General features: G+C 35.4%; 4 protein-coding genes and 1 non-coding gene across 5 annotated transcripts; 1 reads left to right on the top strand and 4 right to left on the bottom strand.

Annotated features, from left to right (window-relative positions):
* Positions 1–4108: 4108 nt before the first annotated feature.
* On the bottom strand, positions 4109–4695 carry LOC117133339 (3-dehydrosphinganine reductase TSC10A-like). The gene is made up of 3 exons (XM_033289338.1): positions 4623–4695; positions 4421–4558; positions 4109–4305 (listed from the first exon to the last, which is right to left on the bottom strand). Exons 1-3 carry the CDS (start codon positions 4693–4695, stop codon positions 4109–4111), a joined length of 408 nt encoding a protein of 135 aa, XP_033145229.1.
* A 607-nt stretch (positions 4696–5302) lies between these two features.
* Positions 5303–6851, bottom strand: LOC117133489. Its single transcript, XM_033289823.1, has 2 exons — positions 6098–6851; positions 5303–6009 (listed from the first exon to the last, which is right to left on the bottom strand). The coding sequence occupies exons 1-2, from the start codon at positions 6796–6798 to the stop codon at positions 5976–5978; spliced, it is 735 nt and encodes a 244-aa protein (XP_033145714.1). The 5' UTR covers positions 6799–6851; the 3' UTR covers positions 5303–5975.
* Positions 6852–9388: 2537 nt separating this feature from the next.
* On the top strand, positions 9389–11603 carry LOC103863984 (mRNA-decapping enzyme subunit 2). The gene has a single exon (XM_009141749.3). It carries the CDS (start codon positions 9451–9453, stop codon positions 10318–10320), a length of 870 nt encoding a protein of 289 aa, XP_009139997.2. The 5' UTR covers positions 9389–9450; the 3' UTR covers positions 10321–11603.
* A 3733-nt stretch (positions 11604–15336) lies between these two features.
* Positions 15337–15410, bottom strand: TRNAI-AAU. The gene has a single exon. It is a non-coding gene; the product is annotated as a tRNA-Ile (tRNA).
* An 871-nt stretch (positions 15411–16281) lies between these two features.
* On the bottom strand, positions 16282–17140 carry LOC103863985 (putative cytochrome c oxidase subunit 5C-4). The gene is made up of 3 exons (XM_009141751.3): positions 17002–17140; positions 16612–16823; positions 16282–16488 (listed from the first exon to the last, which is right to left on the bottom strand). Exon 2 carries the CDS (start codon positions 16813–16815, stop codon positions 16618–16620), a length of 198 nt encoding a protein of 65 aa, XP_009139999.1. The 5' UTR covers positions 16816–16823; positions 17002–17140; the 3' UTR covers positions 16282–16488; positions 16612–16617.
* Between the last annotated feature and the right edge of the window lie 4380 nt (positions 17141–21520).

Raw genomic sequence — 21520 nt, 5'->3', positions numbered from 1 at the left:
TTAGGGTGTGGACGACTTATATTTCAGTCGTCTGTTGAATAATTTACCCGGACGACGTATATTTCAGTCGTCCACATCGTACCGAACCTTATATTTTACCAATGTACGTTTTAACCTAACCGGATCATTTTACTCGGACGACTTACATTTCAGTCGTCTGGTGAAGAAATTAAAACAGACGACTTACATGTAAGTCGTCCAAATATTCCCGCCTAAAATTTTTTAAAAAAATCATTTTCCCGTTTAAATAATTTAAACCAGACGACTTACTTGTAAGTCGTCTGGAAAGTCTTCTATTTTAGTTTCCCGCTAAAAATATTTAATTTCCCGCTAAAATATTAAACTCTTCTGGATGACTTACATGTAAGTCGTCTGTTTTAATTTCTTCACCAGACGACTGAAATGTAAGTCGTCTGAGTCAAAAATATTTAACCTAATTGGATTTTTTGTCTCCCTATATAAAGAAAAATTTACACATTCTCTCTCCTCCTCTCAAATGGCTGCAACAAAAATGTAATGTTCATCATTCTAAAACTCTCCAACCTCTCTCTAATCTCTTTGACTTGAAAACACCAAACTTTATATGAATTTTTCAGTTTTGTCTCATGTATTTCTTACTAATCTATCTCTTTTGCAGGTTTTTAATCAAATGGTACTCATCTTCCACTAATTTAGAGGTAGATCTATTAATTTTAGATATGTATTTTTGTGTGTTCTATAAATATAGATTTATCTAATCTTCCACTCATTTTCTCTATTTTTAAGTCATTTGAACATTTTTGGATATGCAGGTTTTTCAGATCTGGATTTGATGTGCAGGTTTTTCAGATCTGGAAGACTTCTGGGACGACTTAACTGTTAGTCGTGTGGAAGTCGTCTGGAAGTCGTCTGGACTTCTTGGAAGTCTTCTGACAAAGTCATCTGGACTTCCAGGAAGTCGTCTGGACTTCCAGGAAGTCGTCTGGACTTCTAGGAAGTCGTCTGGATTTTTCTGAGCGTTTTGGTAAGTTCTTATGTCTGATTTTTCTTCATTTGGTAACTGCTTGTTGTATAAAGTTCTTACTTTTTTTCCAAACTAAAACTCTCCAAACCCACTCTAATCTCTTTGACTTAAAAACACCAAACTTTATATGAATTTTTCAATTTTGTCTCATGTCTTTCTTACTAATCTTTTCTTTTTTGCAGGTTTTTAACTAGATGGTACTCATCTTCCACTAATTTAAAGGTAGATCTATTATTTTTAGATATGTATTTTTGTGTGTTCGTTAAAGGTAGATTTATCTAATCTTCCACTCATTTTTTTCTGTTTTTAAGCCATTTGAACGTTTTTGAATATGCAGGTTTTTCAGATCTGGATTTAATATGCAGGTTTTTCAGATCTGGAAGACTTCTGGGACGACTTACTTGTTAGTCGTCTGGAAGTCGTCTGGAAGTCGTCTGGACTTCCTAAAAGTCGTCTGGACTTCCTGTAAAGTCGTCTGGAAGTCGTCTGAACTTCCTAAAAGTCTTCTGACAAAGTCGTCTAAACTTCCTGGAAGTCGTCTGAACTTCCTGGAAGTCGTCTGGACTTCTTAGAAGTCGTCTGGACTTGTCTACTCAAGTGGAATCCAAGCTTGTCTTTGTAGATGAATGATCTATAATAGTTTTGTTTGTGGTCTGTTTTATGAATTGCATGTATACTCTTTTAGTTGTGAATTTTTTGTAAAATCAGTAATAATGTTTTCCAAGATGTATTAAATGTGCTAACAATGTGTTTACACATTTACAAATCAATGAAATAATAGACTTCAGTAGCCTTTTTCTTATCTTTGGATCTCTCATATGCAATAATAAACTCCAATGGCCTTTTTCTCATCTTAATAAACAAGAATGTTGGTAGCTTCATATTGATACAATATTTTAAGAAGCATTTTAACCCTTCTTCCAACTCATAACAATAGTCATCATTATTGTCTATAACAATAATACTTAAGAGATGAAAACAAAAAATAGTAACTAGTCAAAGCATATCATATTTTTTATAAGTTTGCATTGAAAAACTTAGTCAAATTTAGTAAAACTAAGGGAGAGAACATATTTTGTAAATATGAGTTTTACATATCTTGAAGTTACTTATCACTCTTAAAAATACAAGTTATTCAAAAACTAACGTAGAAGACTTAAAAACTTGTGGAGAAGACGCGGACGACTTCAATCTAAGTTGTCTAGACGACTAAACTATATGTTGTCTGGTCAACGCAGAGGTTATTTTTGCAATTGACTTTGAAATCTGTTATTTCGGACGACTGAAAGTTAAGTCGTCTACTATTGTTTGGTTAAAAAAAAACTCCAAAAAAGCTAGACGACTTACATTTCAGTCGTCAGAGGTTAGTTTTGCATTTGACTGGATTATTTCAGAAGTTTGACTCTTTGGACGACTTACATTTCAGTCGTCTAGTGAAAATTAAAATAATAATATTTTTTTAAAAGTAGACGACTTACAGTTAAGTCGTCATAGGTTAGTTTTGCAATTGAAAAAAAAAACTTCAAGATTTAATTATATACAGACGACTTATAATTCAGTCGTCCACGAGACGACTGAAATGTAAGTCGTCCAGGATTTACGAGGTTTGACCAGAATCTCGGAAAAAAGTCCTGGACGACTTACAATTAAGTCGTCTGGTGGACGACTGAATTATAAGTCGTCTGTGTATAATTAAATCTTGAAGTTTTTTTTTCAATTGCAAAACTAACCTATGACTACTTAATTGTAAGTCGTTTACTTTAAAAAAAATATTATTATTTTAATTTTCGCCAGACGACTGAAATGTAAGTCGTCTGGGGAAGTCAAACTTCTGAAATTATCCAGTCAAATGCAAAACTAACCTATGACGACTGAAATGTAAGTCGTCTAGGTTCTTTGGAATTTTTTTTGAAACCAAACAATAGTAGACGACTTAACTTTCAGTCGTCTCATGTTACAGATTTCAAAGTCAATTGCAAAAATAACCTCTGCGTTGACCAGACGACTTCCAGGTAAGTCGTCTACAGCCAGACGACTTTCAGGTAAGTCGTCTACAGCCAGACGACTTCCCAAGTAAGTCGTCTGACGAACAGATCTGGAAAAAAATTCGATGTCATACCTTAAATTGGTGAGATAAGTTCCTTAGCATACATAAGGCTTCTCCAAGCACACAGAATCACAAACGAAAGTCACCCACCCATAATCGTTAGCTTCTATGACTCTATGAACCATAAAAATTTTAGAATCAAAATCTTGGGTTTTTTTAGCTCATTGTGGAGAGAAAGTGAGAGATATGTTGTGTTTAATTCACAAGAATGGAAAAAGAAGAAGGGTAAATCGATTTTGGGAGCATTAAGAGCTTCAAATTGGTTGTTCATGGTGGTTGTGGTATTGATGACAATGGCAATCTTGTAATTACTTGAAGATGATGAGGGTGAGAGAGTAAAAATGTCATTTTCGAAAAAAAAAAAAAATTGATGGCATTTTCGTAAATTATATGAACTTGTGGGGTGAATAGGGCAAAACCAATTTTCAAAAAAAAAGGAGGTTAGTTTTGTGTTTGACTTTAAGTTGTAGGTCAATTTTGCAAAAACCCCTCCATTAGAGATCCTAATGATTAAATTAAGAATATATAATGTGATTTGACAAGTTTAAAACTTTAGTCAGTGGAAATAATTTTTTCCTCTTTCATTCATTGGGAGAACTCCTATGGGATTCTTAAATATGTTTTTAAGTAGAATTATTTATTTAAAATAAAAGCATATATAAAAATTTGAAAGGAAATTACATAAAAGAATATTAAAATTTACAAATACTTCGGTTTGATTCCGGTTGTACGAAAACTGATACATCAAACTGAGTGTACCCATCTCGCTCGTTTTCTACGATCGAAATTATTAGAAGAAGAAAATGAGATACAATTATTCAGGCTAGACAAATAACAGCACATCTCCGATCTCATAATAACAACTAGATCAACAATAGTTTCATATCTTCATATCTCCCCAACCACATAGTACACTGTTATATAGTCTGTCTCCAACCTTTTTAGCTGTCCTTAGCTTCCTAATCCTAATCCCACCTACTGTCATTTGCTATTATACTCTAAACATCCACAATGAATCTAAACAAAAGCTTCAGAGTACTATCTTTACCTTCCTCGAACCCGGGTGTATCAGTATCAGGAGGAAAAACAAGAGCAACATGAAAATCATCAGCAACAACTTCTTGCTGCAGTGACTGCGCTAAACCTTGAAGCCCAAACTTACTCGCTGAATAAGCAGCATAACCATAAACACCCCCTACACAATAACAAAGCAAACACCTTTCAATTATACAACTTAAAATAAAAATCTAATCTTTTTAAATCGCGAGAGACAAACCTGACCAGCCTGAGATGAACTAAAGAGATCGAACCAGGCCCACGACCTTTCCTCGCCTTCATCCCCGGCAACGCAGCCTTAATCACATTAAAGCTCCCAACGAGATTAACCTCAATCGTGAACTTAACATCCTCCAAGCTATGCTTCTCAAGCTCCCTCGCCGTAAAGACACCTTGATTGACGATCAACACATCGATCGGACCCGATTCTCTTCTAAACAGTATCACGGCGAAGACCGATTGGCGAATAGCCAGCGGTGAAGAGCGATTGGCGAATAGCCAGCGGCGATGCGCGGTGGGGAGGAGACATCGAAGAAGAGAGAAACGGTTGGAATACGAAAGAGAAGAGAAGAGAAGAGGTCACCTTTTCTCAAGCCAATATGCATCTGCCACGTATGGGGTTTTTACTGATTCTTCTGTCTCTTATTTCATTTTTCATTTATTTTTCCCCCTTTTTTTCGTTTAGAACCCCTCGGTACAACTACTGATGGACCTGCTCTAAGGTTCCTAAACTATAGGATAACTTAGTCTCCCTTATTAACAACTAAAGGCATGGTTCAAACGCAGCATTGCGTGAGTTTGCGGATACGGGTAGTTACGGTTTATAGCAGTTTAAAGAGATTTGTATGATTGGTTCTACGGTTAGAAAATTGGTGCGTTTGCGGGATACTTACGGTTGGTCAACTATCAAATGCAGCAGCAGTTAAATAATAAATTAACAATATTTATATTTTATATAATTATAAAATATCAAAAATCATAATATCATAATAAATATAAAAATTATATTTAAAAAGTTATAGTTTAAATTTTTTTTTAAAATTTAAAATTACAGAAAATATTTTAGTATATTTATAATTCCAATTTAAAATTTTATTTTTATTTTTATTTTTGTATTTATATTATTATTTTTTTTAAAAAGAAAAAATAAATTATCCTCCCGCAACCGTAAACGCTAGATAAAACCAGCTTTTGAATTTATGAGATTTAGAACGGTTTGAAGCGATTTAGAACGGTTTGAGTGATTATTGCAAAACGCCAACAACCGCTACCAACCACAAAAGCTGCGTTTGCCCATCCGGACCCGGAGCTTGCAACACCTCTGATCCTAGGAAGTCCCAAGAAGCTTTATAGAAGGCGGAAGTTAACCCATCCGGACCCGAAGCCTTATTGGTTTGAGCTTGAGTAGTGTCTTTGTGATCTCTTCGGGAGATGGAGTGGAGACCATTTGAGCAGCCTGGGATTCCGAGCAAAGGAACGATGACAGCGAGTGAAACTAAATGGGGGGTGATGTTTCAGTGAAGGGCAGTACTCGGGGACCCAAGATGCGTTGAAAGTGACCAACATCATGACTACTCATTTCCAGGGGATCAACTATCAGAACACCAGAGGCCAGTGAAAATGAACGTATCGTGTTGAAGTTGAGATGTGTATGTACGATTCTGAAGAAGTAAGTAGTGTTTTGGTCACCCTCTTTTAGCCAATTAATCCGAGACCGCTGCCTAAAATACATCTCCTCTATTTTACGTAGGAAGATCCACTTCTAGAGGGCTAATTTATCTTGCTCAAAGAGCTCCGAAGTTGGTGTAGTTAGTACTTGTCCCTGCACAAGTTGCAATAAACAGTTAGCCTCCCCAACTCTTTTCTGAATATCTGAGAAATTGTCTTTATTTAGTGAGTTTAAAACACTCTTTATTTGTTTTTGTTTCCAAAACAGACTAGTGAGGTTCGAGACAATGCTTCCGGCGCAAGACCAAGTTTCAGAGACCACACAGTGAAACTCAGGGTGAAGGGTTAGGTAGTTGAAGAACTTAAATGGTCTGGTTCCAGAGGAGGGGATTGTAAAGGAGAGGTCAGTGATGCATGGGGAGTGGTCTGAGAAAAAGGTTGGGAGGAAGAAGGAGGTGCAGTTTGGGAACAGGTTCAGGACATGGTTGTTAATCAGTAGGCAGTCCAATTTCTTGGCTATAGGATCATCAGGCTGGCGATTTGACCAAGTAAAGAGAGGACCTTGGAATCTCATGTCAAATAACTCCATTTGAAGAAGGCAATCCTTCAGCTCAACCATCCTAGCAGTGAAGCTATTGACAGAGGCAATGGAGTGCTCATCATAGTGAATGATTTGGTTCAAGTCACCTCCTAACATCCATGGGACAGTTGAGAGTGCATAGGTGTGATGGAGGTTTAATAGTTCAACCCAAAGGTCGGCCCTCTCTGTACTTTCATTCGATGCATAAATAGCAGTGTAGACAAAGAGGCTGGAGCTTGGAATTTTGACTTCACAAGTAAGGGTTTGGCGAGACTGACATAAAATATTTACAGAAACAGAGTCCTTCCAGATCACCACAATGCGACCATCTTCATCAGACAAGTGGTTGGAGGTATAGTTCCATCCTCTACAGACTTTATTCATTAGGTAGTTTAGGTTATGATCTTTGATATGGGTTTCCAAAATAGAATCAAAAATTGGCTGCTGACAAGCTAACCATTGAAAAATAGGTATGTGCTTGTCCGGGTCATTTAGGCCACAAACATTCCAAAAAAGAGTTTTCCACTCATTGGGAAATGTTTTCGTCCTCTTCAGGTTGAAGAAGACATATGGGATCTAATGGAGAAAAAGGGTTAAAAGTGGATAAAGAGGAGGGGGAATGAGGTTCAGAGTAGGACACATGTTTAGGGCCAAAATAGGTAAAAAAAGAGAGCTGGGCAGTGAAAGAGGAGAAAGCCTCAAGGCTGGGGTTGGAACGAGAACGCTTCAGGGATGGTTTAGGGTCAGAGCTTGGGGATGAGACAAAAGGGGGGTTTGAATTTACTGGTGACTTAAGTTTTGGCGGGACAATGAGTGGGTTAGTGGCTTTTTGAAGGTTGAAGAATGTTTAAAGGTTTAAAGGGATGAACCAAATTTAAAGGGATTCACATGAAGCTTTACAGAAGGCGCAGGGAGGTTTAAGGAAAGGGGTGGAGCAGAGAGAGGCAGGACGCTGAGAGGGCATGGGGGTCAACATGATCAACTGGAACATCACCAGAACGCTCCACCTCCATACTGTCAGAGCAAGAAGCAGTTTCTTTGTTTAACTCCCTACTGGAAGAAGCTACTTCCTTGGTGGAAGGAGCAGTATTTCTAGACTTTTTAGGAGTTTTGCTAGCATGTTTAGTAGAAGTTTTGCTAGCTTGTTTGGTAGGAGGAGGGAGTTGGAGACAGTTTTTCGCTATGTGGCCTAACTCTTTGCAGTGAGAACAGGTAGGGGGTAACCAGGGATAAGATACCATGACTTCAACAACTTTTTCCACTTTGACGTTGGAACTCAACAACAGAAGGCAGAGGTTTTGTCAGATCAACCGCCACTTTGACGTGTGAAAGGGTTAAGCTGACGAGGTTCTTTGTGAATTCGTCCGTCTCCTTGAGATCACCAACAAGTCCTGCGACCAGACTCAATCCTTCCTCATGGCAAATATCGAGAGGAACTCCTGTTAAGTGGGCCCAAATTTGAATTGACTTGAGAGGAGGAGAGGTGAAGGATGCTTTCGAAGACCATTGTACAGCATGAAACATAGAGTCTCCTATGTACCAAACAGTCTTCTTAAGTATTTTCTGTTTCAAGTAAGCAGAGGGGATGCACACCAGCATAGAGTAAGAGAGTGGATTGGTATGTATTTCTACCCTCTTTCCTTTGCCCCACATGTGATTGAGAACGCTCTGAATCTGATTGAATGGGGGAGGTTTTCCATTAAAAGTAGTATATGATGAAATCTTTATGCAGTTCCTCTCCCTTCTGGAAGACACTATCAGGAATCAAGACACGAGGTCTGCCAGATTCTGCGATGGTTAGAAGAGCCGACGAAGAGTTTTGTCTTCAGATCGATGGATTTTTTCGACCAGGGACGAAACAGGAGGGTTAACAGGTTGGGGAGGGTTTGAGGTGGGGATAACAGGAGGGTTTGCAGGGGTTGAGGTTTTGAGGGTTTAGGAGGCACAGCAGGAACGGGAGTTGGGAGGATAGGGTTAAGGTCCACACTAGGAGGAGGCAAAGTAATAGGGACATGACCAAAACTGAATGATGCTCTGTTATTTTGAATGGGAGAGAAGAGCTTCAGAGGAATAACTTTAAAGTTATCAAGGTTGGATTTACCAGACTTCTCAGAGCTAACTGTAAGAGGCAGTGTTGCAAGAGGAGCGGTCAACGGTGCAGCTGGACTGGGTTGACTAACTGCAATAGGAGAAGAGGAAGAAGAGGACAAAGAAGAAGTCGATGCTACGGCCTTGGATAACTTGGTAGTTTGTAGTTCTCGACGGTGAGAGGAGGGGAGTTGACAAGAGGAGGGAAGTTGGGGTCAGGAGGGTCGGGATGGATAGGGGGATGAGGGTTTGACTTTTACTGGCGGTGAGAAGCGGAGGTCTTGTGGTAGAAGCATCGTTGCTAGGGAACTAGGGATTCGCCATTTGGAACCGGATCTAAGAGGATAAGATTTACTTTTTTAATTTGAGCAAATCCAAAAAGTCAAATGAATCTGGTCTTAAACAGAAGTACTAGCAGTTGTTTCAGTGATATCCTCCAGCTTCAGTTAAAAGATAAACTTACTTACTCTGTCTATATACAAGTTTGTTGCTACCCTTGGTGTCAATTTTTGTCTCCCATTCTGACTTTGTCGCAAACAATCTGAATTACAAAGGTGATTTGCGGAGGCAATGCTTGTATTGGAGTTAAATCTAATGCTAAGCCCATGATGTTATATACTGGTCAACATGAGTTCAATGTAAGTTTATAAATGGATCTGGTCAACATGAGTCCAAAGGTAGAAAGAAAGTAGCTTATATATATGTTTTTGGATTATCTCAAATATCCTTTTTTCTAAAAAGGAAAGACTCGTAAAAAAGGAAAAAGTGATTTTCTTAATAGTATCAGATATTACCGTTGTTAAAAATATATTAGATATTACCGGTCAAAACGAGTATAAATATATATCCAAAGAGCACTCGTACTATCTCATACAACAACAAAAAAATAATCCCACGCTGCTTTTCGAGTTCTAACAAGACGCTGGGGTGTTTCGCAAGAAAAATAATATGTCGAGCCTCCCGTCGAAGAAAAGTCTTGACGATCTCTACACTCGATTTGTTGTGAACGGCCCCGAGGAAGAAAAACAGTCTATGAATCGACTAATGTTTCTTGTAGAGAGTGCTCACTGGTACTACGAAGATAACGTTGTCGAAAACGACAAAACCCTAAAGTCGCTGTCCTTTGGAGAGTTTACTCGTCTCTTATTCAACAACTCCGATGTGTTGAGACCTCACGTTGCAAACATGGATAAGATATTCAGAGACTTTGGTTATTACAAGTCTCGAATCCCGGTCGCTGGTGCGATTATATTGGACGAGACATGCGAGCGTTGCTTGCTGGTCAAGGGATGGAAAAAATCATCGAACTGGAGCTTTCCACGAGGGAAGAAGAATACGAACGAAGAAGATGATGTTTGTGCTATACGAGAGGTCCTCGAGGAGACAGGGTTTGATGTCTCGAAGCTGCTTAAGAAAGAAGAATACATCGAGATTACATTCCAAGGAAAGAAGAGAGTGAGGCTTTACGTTGTGGTCGGTGTGAGAGATGATACAGCTTTTGCACCGCTAACGAAGAAGGAGATTAGTCAAATCTCATGGTTTCGGCTTGATGGGCTTGAAAGTGGATTCGCTGGTCTCAAGTTGTTTGAGGTTGCACCTTTTCTAGCATCCTTGAAGTCGTGGATATCAAAGCACATGTCTCCTCTGAGCATTGACAAGCACCTTAAACCACCACTCTGCGTGTGGACTACAACAAGGAAGACAAGGACAAAAATAACAGTAACATCAACGGAAAGAAGATGCAATGTAAAACCTTGGAAACAGTCTCTAAAGGTCAACAAGTCAGCAATCTTGCAGGCCTTGGGAATTTGTTCTTGAGTAGAGTCAGTCAAAGGGTGTGGTCGGATTGTAGAGCAAAATAGTACATGATATCTACTTTTCCTATTTGGTTTGTTGTACATGATTATATTGTATATCCAGTAGTAAATGAAACCAAGCTTTATTCTTTATTTTTAAAGACGTTTTTCTTATTAATTTCAGAGCAAGTAACAGAAATATACATACAAACTATAATATAGATGCTTCTATGGAGAATAAAACTTAGTTATGTACAATCAAAGACCTTTTATCTTCATTGCGTGGAGCAAAGCTAGCTTAAAAGAGAAACGAACTTACTGTGTCTATACAAGTTTGTTGTTGCTACCTTTTAGTGTATAACTTTTTCGCAGACAATCTGAATTACAAAGGCGATCCGCAGAGGCAAATATGACGGGTTAATGTACATTGTACATATTTCATGCTCAGAATAGGATATGATGCAATGCTTGTTTTGGAGTTAATTCTAATGCGGTTTTGAAGTATACTCTTGATGCTAAGCCCATGATGCTATATACTAAAAACGGTGAAGGTGGGATACGTTGGTGAAGGTACTAGAATTTGTTTTAGAAAACTAAAAATCTGGCAGATTCAGGTTTCGAACCTATGACCCTTGCGTTTATTAGCACGACGCACTAACAATCTGAGCTAATATTCAGGTTTCGAACCTATGAACCTATGATTAAAAGAAACTCTCCAAGGGAAGGAACTACTCTAGTGATAAGTCCCACAAAGGTAGTATCATCAAACTTAACTCAAACAGAACATCTAAAACCTTCTTTGTGAGAAAGATGTTAACTGTCTTCTTCAATGATCTCACAGATAAGAAAGACAGAGATTCAAAGAAGGAAAGAAGCAAAAAGAGAAGGTGCTTAACCGATAACCTTAAAACAGATGGTGCCATGTCTTTTATAGCTTTTATTAACATTAACCATGTTGAGTTTGCAGCATTATTCATCCTCAGAGTCTTCATCTAGCAGCGATGAAGAAGAATCTAGAAAGTCAAGATCGAGTTCTAAAAGATCAAAGAAAGAGAAGAAGCACAAGTCCAGCAGAGACAAACACTCTAGCAAAAACTAAAGAGGAAACCGATGGCCCTGTACCACTCTCTAGATTCTTTGGCAATCCAAAGAGTTGAACAAACATGCAAAAAAAAACCACTGCAAGAGTTATTGAATATCTTCCTCAATCAAAATACTCAAATTAGGATATTGTTTGTTTTCTTCGTTGTTGCAATGTATTATTATTATTTGTTGGATTGAAAGTTAATAATAATTCCCACATAATCATTATTTTTTCTTTCTTTAGTTTATTTAGGTAAATATTATATAATCTTACAATACCAAATATGGTTTATTTAGGATATCTAGAACAATATCTTAACACATAAGGTATATAATTTACTATACAATGAACTTAAATTTAGTTTGCAAGTCTATTTTTTGGTCAAAGTTTGCAAGTCTATCAGATGCAAAATTTGGAAGGTTAATATACCCTTCTTTTTAGAGAATAAAATATTATATTATTTCCTTTAAAATATTTTTTTTTCCTTTTCCTATAGACTTGCATTTCTTTTGGTAATTATATGATTCTTATTACAGCTGCTACCAAAATAAACTACAACAAATTTCTGTGACTCAAATGGTTACATCTTTTCATATATCCTGAAAATACATTGTTAATTAATAGCAAAAAAGGCAGTCCAGTAATCCAACGATGATCATTCCACTGCATCACCACTTCACCAGTAAGACTTTTTAGTTTTTACTCAATCTATCAAAAGATATCATTGTCTTTTTACTTATGATGATTTAAAAATCAATCACTTCTCCTTGATATATTGATTATATAATGTTCATAATTAAGGTTTTTAATATGCTTACACTGTTACACATTCAAAAATTATTAGTGGTGATTGAGTACTAGCTAGTGGTCTAAGGGAAATGACAAAAATGCAACATGTTACTAATATATCAATATCACATATGCATGTGAATCACGATGCATGTTTGACTATTTTACCACTTTTACAATATTATCAGTGAATGCTAATTAAATTAGTAAGAATTATTATTTTTATCTCGGCCTAAGCCCAAAACAATGCGTCTAACAAAGCACCGAGTATACAAATTACGGTCTTTTATAACTGAGTCTAAACACTAAATACGAAATTGATATTGGGAGAAATTAGCGTTAGATTTATACTTTTAACCCGTTACTTCTATATGATCTAGCTTTTGACCCAATAAGTTCTAAAAATTACAATACAATCCTCAAGTACGGAGAATGTTAACGATGGTTGAATTGAGTTACACTTTTCTTTTGTGACTGACCGTTAACAAGAGATGAGCAAAGTAATTATTGGCAATAAAAATAAGGGACATTTGCTTCTAAGGGGGAGACTGGTTTTCTCGTTACCACCCGCAAACGCAGCTTTTACGATTGGTAGCGGTTGTCGGCGGTTTGCAACAATCACTCAAATCGCTCTAAACCGCTTCAAACCGCTCTGAATCTCATAAATTCAAAAGCTGGCTCCAACTAGCGTTTGCGGTTGCGGGCGGTCGCGGGAAGGTAAAAATTTTTTCTTTTTTTTAAATAAATATATATACAAAAGTAAAAATATTTAATAAAAAATTTAAAATTGAAATTATGAAAATATTAAAATATATCTATTATATTTTAATTAAAACTATAAAATTTTATAATAAAAACAATTTCAATAAATTTTCAAAAATTAAAATTATAACTTTCTAAATATAAATTTTATATTTATTATAATTTTATAATTTTGATATTTTTATAATTATATTAAATGTAAATGTTGTTAATTTATTATTTGACTGTTACCGTATTTGGTAGTTAACCAGTCATAAATCACCCGCAAATGCACCAATTTTTAACCGCAGTACCACTCGTACAAATCTCTTAAAACCGCTAAACCGCAACCGCCCGCATCTACAAACTCTCGCAACCGCAACCGCTGCGTTTGAACCAGTCAGGCCCTAAGTATAAATTAAATTTGGAGCATTTTCTTTTGTGGTTCTTCTAAGGATGATGATGCATCTTGGAGACCTTTCATCAGAGGGCTGAGATTCATGCATAGCATCAGCCTTCAAAACACAGCTTCAAACATCTGATGAAGAAGGTTAAATTGGGAAGCCAACACCATTTCTCTCAAGTTTTTCTGCTGCACATGATAAATCTTGAGCTCCAACTTTCAATGGTACAAACCACAGCCTTAAAGAAGAGGAAGAAACGGTCTTTGTTAAGACTTATTTTTGACACGAATAAGCAGAGGTTTTGTTATGAATAATGGTGGCGCTTTTATACCTGACGTCTCGCTTGAAGTCTTCTGAGTCATCATAGGAAGAAAGTCGTTCGTATGTAGTCCGCATAATGTCTGAGACTTGGAAACAATACCAAACCAAGGCCAATGGCAGGTATAAGAATGGTGTGAAATCTATGATATTGCTATAAGAATTCAGGTTACTGTAATGTTGAAAGAGAAAAACATATTCTACATAGGAAATAAGAATGAACTGAACGCACTAAACAAAGTATACAATGCTGCGAAAACCCTTTGCATAGCTGCATTGTTTTAGAAGGACTTATGTCCTGCAGGATCGCCTTAGCTTCCATAAAACATTAGAGAGTAGTTAAGTTTTTTCCGAATCAATAAACCATAAGAACTGTATACATACCTTGTACCAAGTGTGGCCTCTGTCATACTACAACCTAGTTTCTTCGTAACTTTTATGAGGTAACTACAGTTCTAACAGTGATATATGGACAAGAATTACTAATCGTAATCCCAAGTTTTCTCAAGGCTCTTGCGATATCTTTAGACCGAGTTCCATCAGCATCAATACCAAAGATCTTGGATCTTTCCTAAAGTAGCAGTGTAAGCAAAGTTTATGAGGTTTCAGCATACACTGCTACAAAAATCCAGTGAAACCAAAAGCAGGATACAAGACCTTCCAGAACTCATGTATTTTGACTTCCCTAAGCAAGTTCAAGCAAGCATAGTGTATAATTTAAACTACCAGTGGTCAGTTATAGTACCGGTACTTTCAGGAAGATCTATGGAGAAGAAGCGATTATTCTGTGTAAGGTACTCTTTCCAAGCTGCAATCTATGCATTATGGAGAGAAAGAAACAAGATCAAACATGGGGAGAAGCCAATGACAATTGAGATGATGAAGAAGCTTGTGGATAAAGGTATTAGAAACAAGCTAAGTATTTTGAGAATGCAAAGAAGGAAGGGCATGGAAGAATAATTTAAGCTGCTTATAATATAGATGCTTCTGTGGAGAATTCAAACTTAGTTTATACACACAAATTATAATATAGATGCTTCTGTGGAGAATTCAAACTTAGTTATGAACAATCAAAGACCTTTGATCTGCATTACCATTCTGTTTGAGCAAAGCTCGAGCTTTGGATTGGATGTATAGAACATGGTTTTGGCCAATTTGCAGTAAGTAATATATCCCTTGGGAACAGCTCAACAGTCCAATCCCACATCTCATTCATATCTTCCTTGACTTTGATTTAGTCTAATACCTTCGAATCCACTATTCTTCTGAAATATCAAATCCATAGCGCATTTTCCAAAGGTAGAAAGAAAGTAGCTTAATATATATGTTCTTCTCCAGCAAAGAATCTCAATACACTATTATTCCTTATGAAGCAATTACAAATGGATCTGGTCTTAAGCAGAAGTAGTAAGCAGTTGCTTCAGTGATATCTGCAACTCCAGTTCAAAGAGAAACGAACTTACTCTGTCTATACAAGTTTGTTGTTGCTATACCTTTGGTGTCAAGCTTTGTCTCCCATTCTGACTTTGTTGCAAACAATCTGAATTACAACGGCGATTTGCAGAGGCAATGCTTGTTTTGGAGTATCTAATGCTAACCCCATGATGCTATATACTAGAACGGTCAAACATGGGTTCATTCAATGTAAGTTGCTAATGAAATACGTTGGTGAAGGCTAGAAACTTAAAGTAATTAAAAAATATGGCCTATACAGGGATCGAACCTGTGACCTTCGCGTTATTAGCACGACGCTCTAACCAACTGAGCTAATAGGCCATTTTGATTTGTAAATTTTGTGAAATTATTTATTATGTACAAAACTGTACCTTCAGGAGTTTAAGCTTTTATCAGTTTATGTGATCGTGATTAACCAGAGCCCACATGGTACTGGTACACCTTCTTGTTGTTTCTATATGTTCTTGCTTTATCAAAACATCTTTTAATCAAGAATCTAGATAACAGAACTTTTAGACATGGTGGAGGTGCGATGAGAGGTGCAGGAGCTTTGGCTTGGAACTCCGTGGTTCTAAACATCAGCTTTCCCGTTAACTGTCCTCGAAAACATATTTCACTCTCTGCGAGGTTACATGGCTACAGAGTATAATTTTCGAGGACAGTTAACGGGAAAGCTGATGTTTAGAACCACGGAGTTCTTGTCCTCTAGATTACGTGTAGGCCAGGAAACAGTCGTTTTTGTGCCAGATTCTGGTCATCTCCTATAGAGAATAAGATTCCCCCGAAACTCTTATCTTGAATTCATCATCGTTTCTAGGTCTGAAACCTCTATAGACTCACTGGACAGACTGTTAGAAACCCTAGATCCATGTCTACAAGACGAGTTGCTTCAATCACAAGGCAACGAAGCAAAATTTTGTAGAAGTTCTCGTTGGATTTTTATGTGCGCAAGTTTCTCCATCGCTCAGGCGACCTCACGGAAGAACTCATCTGATTCCACCTCCAAACATTCTTCCATTCTTGAGGAATAGCTCTTTAGCTACAGACCCAGAGTGCAGTAGTACTATATTTGTAGCACCAGTAGTACTACGATGCATATACAAGATTCATGCTGGACAACTAATGTTGCATATGAATGCATTACATGTAGAATTTTGAAGAAATCTAACATGTGAATACCGAGCTAGAAGAATTGTACGAGTATAGATTTCGCAAACTCAACTCATACTCATAAGGATACATTCAACAACAAAAACACTAACCTTTCACATTTCCAAACATCGATCTAAAGTTTCCATTGTTTCACAACATTTATTGAAAGAACAATAAAACACACAACACACAACACATTCCTTTTGGTTCTTGATCTTGAACTCTTATAAGAAAAATATATGCGGTCCTGCATCAAGAAAACAAAGAAAGTCCAGATCTAAACTTTAGATCCATGTACCATTTTCAACTCTTCCATGTCTAAAATGCTCAAGTATCCAAATTTAAATCTAAATAACTGTAAGATAAATACCGAATGCTACTCATCTGCAACGACAACACTGATCTCCCCCTTCTCTAGCAAATCGTAAAACTCCCTCGTTCGCCTTTGGTTGTTCCAATGATGCATCTTCCACAACCCTCCAGCCGCAAGTCCTAGTGCTATTCCATAGATTATCTCTTTGACTATGCTTGGTCCCTGGTACACAGCCTTCCCTATCTTTGGAACATTCGCCATTTTTATATCTCCTACCCAAAATGATATTTGTATTTATCGGAACATATAATATTTGAATTCTCTCCAATGTTCTAACATAATATAGTAAAGTTCTCGTCGACAAAAAAAAAAAAGTTCCACTTCCAGCCTTTCCTCGAAATATATTTTGTGCAACCAAAGCCGAGAGAAAAAAACAAAAAAGCATACCTTAGAAATCACAGGTTGAAAGATTCTGAGCAGAGAAAAACAGAGAAGCTTCAAGACTCCGTGAGACGAGAAAGATCTCTTAAAAAGAGGAGGCATGCATTAATCACTTTTTTCTAATGTCAAAGCAACGGTTATGATTAAAGAGAGTCGATGTGAGAGAAAAGATCAACGCCTGTTTAAGAGTCAGATTAGTTTTATGTTTTCAAATCACGGATACTAATGTACTCTTTGTTTGACAAGTGTAACACACGTCAACACCGTGAGCGAGTGTCACGTATGCGGTGCAGTGCCGTCTTAGATAATTTAATATGGACTTTTTCTAATTATTTTCTTAATTTTGTTGATAATTTTCTAAAAAATGAACCAACATATTTTTTTCCGTAGGGAAAATTGAAAAATCCTAAAGTGCACAAATTTTTTTTTGGTTTTATTTTAGTAAATTAAGAATCAACTAGATTTTGATCCGCGCTTTCTTTTTTTGGATCGTAAACAAAGTTTTTGAATTAGTATTTTGGAATTTGTGTACATTATTATATTACAAAGTCATTATATCGAAGACGGGCATTAATTTAAAATGATATAATTTATAAATTAATTTATATAAGATCTTGTATGTACACTTTTATATAATTTTTTATTAAGCCTGGACATTTTATCGGATCCAAAAAACTAACCAAAACCGATCCGGAAATATAGTTGTGGTTTGGATCCGGGTTCAGGGCAAAGTACATATTTGATTATTTCTTCAACCCACGGTCTTTGTTTGATTATGGGTCTTATCTGAGACCCAATTGTGTATCCAAAGTACATAGTTTGTGTATATTAACTATATTTGGGTATTTCAGATTTGTATTTGGTATTTCGAATATGTTTTCAGTATTATAAATAGTTTCTTAAGTTTCGGATCCAAGTTTTTGATTATAGTTTTGAGTTTCACATAAAATTTTAATATTTTATAAATATTTTGGCTATTAGAAAATGTTTTTAGGTATCGTCCATTCCTTAGGTCAGATTTATGTAATTTTTTTTTTTGAAATTCAAATATTTTTTTTCAGGTATTTGTTTGTCTTTTCGTGTATTTTTTGTGTTTTTAGTATTTTTGGGTTTTTGGATATTTCAAGTATTTTCCGAGTTCTAAAAATCTCAAACCAATTCGGATCCATTACATACCCAAAAGTTATATGTATTTAAATTATGGATCCAGATTCCAAAGGAATCGATCCGAATCCGAACCGAAAATTTTTAAATACCTTATGTCCAAATGTTTAGGATCTGAAAACCTAAACCCAAAAGGAACCAATCCATACCCCACCAGAAGAGCCGATGCCCAAACCTACTCTCTCATATTATATTTTGTGTGCATTTTATAAGTGTTATATTTGTTGAACTCGTGAGACTTCTGATTTACTTGGTAGATTTTGGCAAATTTAATAGTATAGATTGAATATTAACATGAAACAATGAATGAGCTTTTTCATAATATAGGACAAAAGTATAGAAAGGATGTAGTCTAATGTTACATAGTTGTTGGATTAACGATTGATATAGTTTATTTATATTGGATGAAAGTTTATTTATATTGAGTGAAATGAGACATGTATAGATCTATATGTCTATATCATTTTTATGTAGCAAATGATATGGTATGTCGTATAACTTTGTCATGTACAAAAAGATGTGATGTAATAAATTATTTTTAGAAAAATTTAAAGTGATTTATTGTTAGTCAAATATTATAGTAAAACCAAAAATATTGTTAGTTAATGAAAGAATCCAACAACTTTTTATAACTAGATATTTTAGTACTCTTTCCCTTTTAATAGTATAGATAGATTATTATAACACCAAAAAATTGTGGACCTTTAACAAATTAAATTGGGACTTTATAATCAATTAAATAACATTAAAATTGAAGTTTTCATAAATATTTTTTAGTTTTTCTTCTCTGCATTTCTTTTAAGTTGAATCAAAATAGTTTTTTCGTTAAAAATATTGAAAAATAAGGAAGCACACATAGTTTTTTTTTGTTTAGTTTTGGTGTAATTAGATACCATTTATTATAACACTAAAAAATTATGGATCTGTAACGAAATAAAATGGACCTATTATAATCAACTAAATAACACTTAAATTTTTTTTGGATCCATGATGTCATGGCAACCGCTCTTACCAATATGGTCAAATGATGGTTTCATCCTCATTTACATCTCATGTTTGCGCGTGGAAAAGCGACAGCTTTGGTTTGGAAGTCGTGGTTCTTATTCACCATCTTCAAAAGCTCCTCCTTTTGCTATAGGAGTAGCGAGTAACAGTCACATTTTGGACCCTCCCTTCGATTCAAGAAGGTGGGCATTTTACGACGGTTTCTGGTTGGTCGGGTTGTCTCCACATCTTGTTCTCCCTCATGGCTCCTTATGTTCAAGTAGCATTTCCCAGCACTGGCACTTGTCCTTGATAAATGTTAGTGGTGCTCCTCGGTTCCTATTCTGTGCAGGTATTGAATCTTCTCGACATCGAACAAGCTGTCTCTCCAAATCTGTCTTTCGTAGGTGTGGTTTATTTTTATCAGTAAGCTTAAGAGTCCACAATTATGTCTGCTAGAAGGAGAGTTGGTTGCGTCAACCCTGCCCGAATTAACCTGGTACAGTAGTGATGATGGAAGTCTTTGTAGTTGCGCCCACAACTTGGCTGTCTGGCCGATGAGTCAAAACTACTATTATCTTCGTTGTACTGAATTTTGTTCAATTTTTAGTTGTTTGTAATTGTACATTGCCCAATTGGAAAATTAATATAATCTAAACTATTAAAACAAGAAAACTTGAAAAATAAATTAAATTAAATTTTCAAAAAAAATTATAAAATTTCGAATTTGAAAACATATAATCATTTTGGTCATTTTCCTCTTTAAAATCTCTTTTTGTGACAAATGTCTATCTAGGACAATTGCCCATATATTTATCTATATAAAAATTTAAATTTCATAAAATTACTTGTAAAATAATATTTAATGTTTATAATGGAGTATTCCTTTTCTGATGTATCTAAATCTAACCATATGACTCATATGTAATCAACATATTTAAAATATTATATAGTTGGAAAATGATTTCATGTTAAAAGAAATATTACTCAAACATATCAATGATTCATTTTTTGTCGAAAGTTTGATATGGAGCATGGATTAATATTTGTTTCCAACATGTAAACTATTTCACAATGGTGGTTATAAAAAAAAATTAAAATATGATAAATATTTAAAATATTATCTAATAAACATTTAAATAATAATTTTATATATAAAAGTGAAAATAAATATCCGCACAGGTGTGCGGGTCAAACCCTAGTAATCTATTAAAATGGAAGTACAAATTTAAATTATGTTTTAGTTCTGCAAGTTATTTACAATAACATGCCACTGAATTTATTAATTAACCTACTTTTTAGAATTCTTTGTCTTTTCCTCTTTAATTAATGCATTTTCAAAATCAAATTCTAACTAAAAACAAACATGGAAACAATAATTAATAAATCTAAATTTCAGTATTATTTGTCGTTTCCTATTTTATTATATATATATATATGTTTGGAAATAATTAATTATATATATATATATCTCATAATTAAATACATACATTATATGAGCATTTAGGTACCTGTTCGGGTATGGATCGATTTTTTGGATATCAGATTTTTAGGTTTAAAATTAAAGTTTGTTCGAATATGATAAATTTTCGGACGGGGTTCGGATTCAGATCATTCCGGATCCAGATAAATTTATAGAAACTTAAAAATATCTAAATAATTTATGTATTTAGAATATTTTTAAATAATTTATAAAAAAATAAAAATTAATACCCGTAATTCCGCGCGGATCAAGCTCTAGTAGTTTATATATGGACCACACAAACTTAATCCAAGGTAGTGGACAAGTTATCGATTAGTAAGTTCATTATGATGTCTCAAAGTCAAAGTCATTTAATACACTTTAGCTAGGTGTCTCTTTTGGACCCTTTTAATTCTCCACCAAATCAACCAATCGAACTCTAGATAAGAAATGCGTGAACCTGTCGCCTTTTACTTTCTAACGAACTTTAGGAAAAAAATGATAATCAAGAAAAGTAGAATAAAAACTGAAATGTTCGAATCTACCACCGCCATTAGATCCAGTGGTTACATGACACGTATCTTTATTACTTTCGTAAATTCTTCTTGAGTTGGCGACTGGACCAGTAATTTTAATCCGAAAAATTAAGGCTTCGAATGTTTGAAACCGCTCCGTCCCGCACTGTAATTAATAGTAATAAAAATCTCTGCATATACCATATATCTATATGTTTTTATAACTGTTAAAACCGCACCGCAGTTGGACCGCTTGTCCCGCCCCGCTTAAACCGCAGTTACCATTCAGAACCTAAACAGGTACATAATAGGATTCGAAAATTTTAGTGAACTCAATTTTTTTTCATTAATACTATTGAAAATAACATGAATAATTAGAATATTCTTCCTTATTTTAGTT

Source organism: Brassica rapa, chromosome A04 (assembly GCF_000309985.2).
Source record: "Brassica rapa cultivar Chiifu-401-42 chromosome A04, CAAS_Brap_v3.01, whole genome shotgun sequence".
NCBI lineage: Eukaryota > Viridiplantae > Streptophyta > Magnoliopsida > Brassicales > Brassicaceae > Brassica > Brassica rapa.
This window is presented reverse-complemented; position numbering and strand designations above follow the sequence as displayed.